Raw genomic sequence first — 3,065 nt, forward strand, 5'->3', positions numbered from 1 at the left:
TGTTAAAAACACACGCTCGTGTTTTTGGATTCAAAACCAAAGTTTGTGTGAATATTTGACAGAAAACAAGAATTCCTTTCATTCTTTACACGATGTTCATATAATGACTGTGGTCCTCAAACTGTGGTACGTGTGCCAACATTGGTACATGAGCTTCAAATATATTATAAATAAGGTAATAACAGGTGACATCACTGCACCAGTGAAGTGTGAAGCATATTTCACTATTTCATCATAATTAGAATGTGAAAAGTCTGTCGCTGACTTTGCTCGACATTTACACCGCGGTATTTTAACGTTGATGTATGTATTCATTTATTTATTATTATTATTATTATTCAAGTGAAGTACAGTGGTGTGTGCGTTATTTCCATGTCGTGCAATAAAGGTGCAATAAAGGTGTAATAAAGGTGCAATAAAGGTGTAATAAAGGTGCAATAAAGGTGTTAAGTGTGCGCCTGTGCTCTGGTGACGCAGGCACGTGTCTGATCCTCGGCTGCATGATCTACCCCGACGGCTGGGACAGCGACGAGGTGAAGAGGATGTGCGGCGAGCAGACGGACAAGTACACGCTGGGCGCCTGCTCGGTGCGCTGGGCCTACATCCTGGCCATCATGGGCATCATGGACGCTCTCATCCTCTCCTTCCTCGCCTTCGTCCTGGGAAACCGCCAAGACAGCCTGATGTCTGAGGAGCTGCTGGGAGAAAGTAAGAGCAGCAGCCTGGGTCCTGCATGGTTCACATGTTTCTCTGCTCTGAACCATGCCGGACCCGGGTCCCTGAAGACCAGGACTGGGGAACACTGTTGTTGTGGCTCCAGAACCGTTTTAGTTTTCTCACTTTAGAAGAACTAACAAACATGTGACCTCAGTGCCTTTAATCAGTGCTGGTCTGGTGTTGGTCAGACCAGCTCAGACCAGCTCAGACCAGCATGGAAACAGTTGTGGTCCATGGTGGTTTGTTCTGTATTCATTTGTGTGATTTTTAGAACACTGCGGTTTCAGTAATTAACGCTGAAACGGAAACAGAAGAAAAGAAAAACGTTTGATTTCAGCTCAAACACAAAAGACCGGAACACAGACACACACACACACACACATTTACTCACATGGTTCCACATGCACCAGTTATTCATTTGCATACATTAGACACACACACTGAACCTTTGACACAAGAGGCAGACTTTGTACAACACTGCCACCTGCTGGAGAGAGGTGGTTACATCATTCTCCAGAACAAGGTTATTCATAATAGTTGAGTTTTTATTTAGTTTTTAAAATGTGCTTAGTTTCCGTTAAGTTTCCATTAGTTTGAGTTTTTTGTAACATGGAGTGAGTTTTCGTCAGGTGAAAGGTCAAAAGTCGTAATAAACGCACAATAAATAATAAATCCATTTATCGTTTTTACTCTAGTTTTTGTTTTTATTTCACTTTATGAAAATGTTTTTTATCATGAAGTTTAATAAACTGGCTCCATACTCACCAAACCTCCGTCTCTCCTGCAGAGACCGGGAACAACGCCATCTGACTTAAAGACGGAGGAAAAACAGTCACACAGGTGAGAAAGTTAGTGACACGTAAATGAAATTTTAAACTTTAATCTGAGCAACAACTGAGCAAAGACGCTTACGCAGCATCAACAAAACTTTTTTCTTCTGAAAACATGGTGAACATTTCCCAGAGATGGGAATTCTTTGATCAGGTTGTTGAAGTGCAGACGACTGACTTTTCTTGTTGCTCACAGGTCTTTCTGCCGAGATGTGACACGTTACTCCAGGACACAGCTTCTCTCTCCTCGTCCGTCTTGTGGATGCAGAGCTGATGTGTCCATAGAAGAATTAAACTTCTCCAGAGGAGGTCGTCGTCGTCGTCGTCTGGACAAAGATGACCTCACGGCCGTGTGGAGGTGACCGGGACGACCTCACGTCCTCCATAAAAAACACCCTTGGAACAAAAAAAGAATTCTCTGAATTGACCTGTTGGTCTGAACCGCTGGGCGTGTCCGTGTGAGGAAGGCTGCCGTCGTTCAGCTTCAGTGTGTGTGTGTGTGTGTGTGTGGGTAACAAAAGAAGAAGAGTGACATCAACACAAACATGTGAAGACATTTCTGGACTGTACAAACAAACTGGAAGGACAGTGACGTCTCCTTCTTATTCAGTGTTTGATGTGACAAAAACCAGACGTCAGAGGTTTTAATGGGGACGTTTTTGTATATAAGAAATACAAACTTCACTAGAATAACTAGATAAAAAAACAACACTATTATCTGTGTACAGCTATATGTTGATTATGTCCCACGTGTGTCGTCTTATGGACTCATATTAGTGTGTGTGTGTGTGTGCCATTACTGTAATCTGTAATCTGACGCTGTTGTGATGTAAAAACGGCCACAAGAAGCTCATTTGAACCTGAAATGTTCAGATGAAGTTTGTCTCTTTTTTCATTATCTGACAAAACTTCAAATGAAACTAAAACAATATTCTAAAATGTCACTCAAAGTGGTCTTATTCACTAGCTAGAGACTGTTAGCCTGGTTTAAGCTAACAGTCGTCTAACTTCTATTAAAATTATTGTTACTGAAAAGAATTTGAAGACTATTTGACTGTTAGCTTAAAAAAGGGAGTTGAATCAAAATTGAACAAAGTTATCACAATCATTTGTTTGCTAGCTGCACGATAATAGCTTAATTAGCATAGGTTTGAGGCTACAGCTAAAAGAACACCCTGTCAAAATACATTAAACTGTAAATGTGACTTTAAAAACATAAAATTGACACCTTTTGTGCTAAAATGTCATGGAGAGTGGGCTTATTCACTAGCTAGGCTGTTAGCTTAGTTTAAGCTAAACAGTCGCCTAGCTTCTATGAAAATGATGAATTAAAACTATTAATGTTAGTGGATTTGAAGACTATTTGACTATTAGCTAAAAAAGTACTTAAAAAATGCAAAGTTATCACAACTTGGGGAGCAGGCTCGTTTGCTAGCTGCACGTTATTAGGTTAATTAGCGCAAGTTTTAGGCTACTTCACTTTAAACTTTCCATGTTACTAAAAAGCATAAAACACAG

General features: G+C 40.6%; 1 protein-coding gene across 1 annotated transcript in view; it reads left to right on the forward strand.

Moving 5' to 3' along the window:
* Nucleotides 1-2,794, forward strand: part of LOC122762175 (LHFPL tetraspan subfamily member 3 protein) — a 10,150-nt gene extending 7,356 nt beyond the window's left edge. Inside the window, exons 2-4 of the mRNA XM_044017373.1 lie at nt 478-708; nt 1,505-1,557; nt 1,744-2,794. Of these exons, the coding sequence (XP_043873308.1) occupies nt 478-708; nt 1,505-1,527 (254 nt within the window). The 3' untranslated portion in view covers nt 1,528-1,557; nt 1,744-2,794. The remainder of the gene's footprint in view (nt 1-477; nt 709-1,504; nt 1,558-1,743) is intronic.
* Nucleotides 2,795-3,065: the final 271 nt, after the last annotated feature.

This window comes from Solea senegalensis, unplaced genomic scaffold (genome assembly GCF_019176455.1).
Source record: "Solea senegalensis isolate Sse05_10M unplaced genomic scaffold, IFAPA_SoseM_1 scf7180000015331, whole genome shotgun sequence".
Classification (NCBI taxonomy): domain Eukaryota; kingdom Metazoa; phylum Chordata; class Actinopteri; order Pleuronectiformes; family Soleidae; genus Solea; species Solea senegalensis.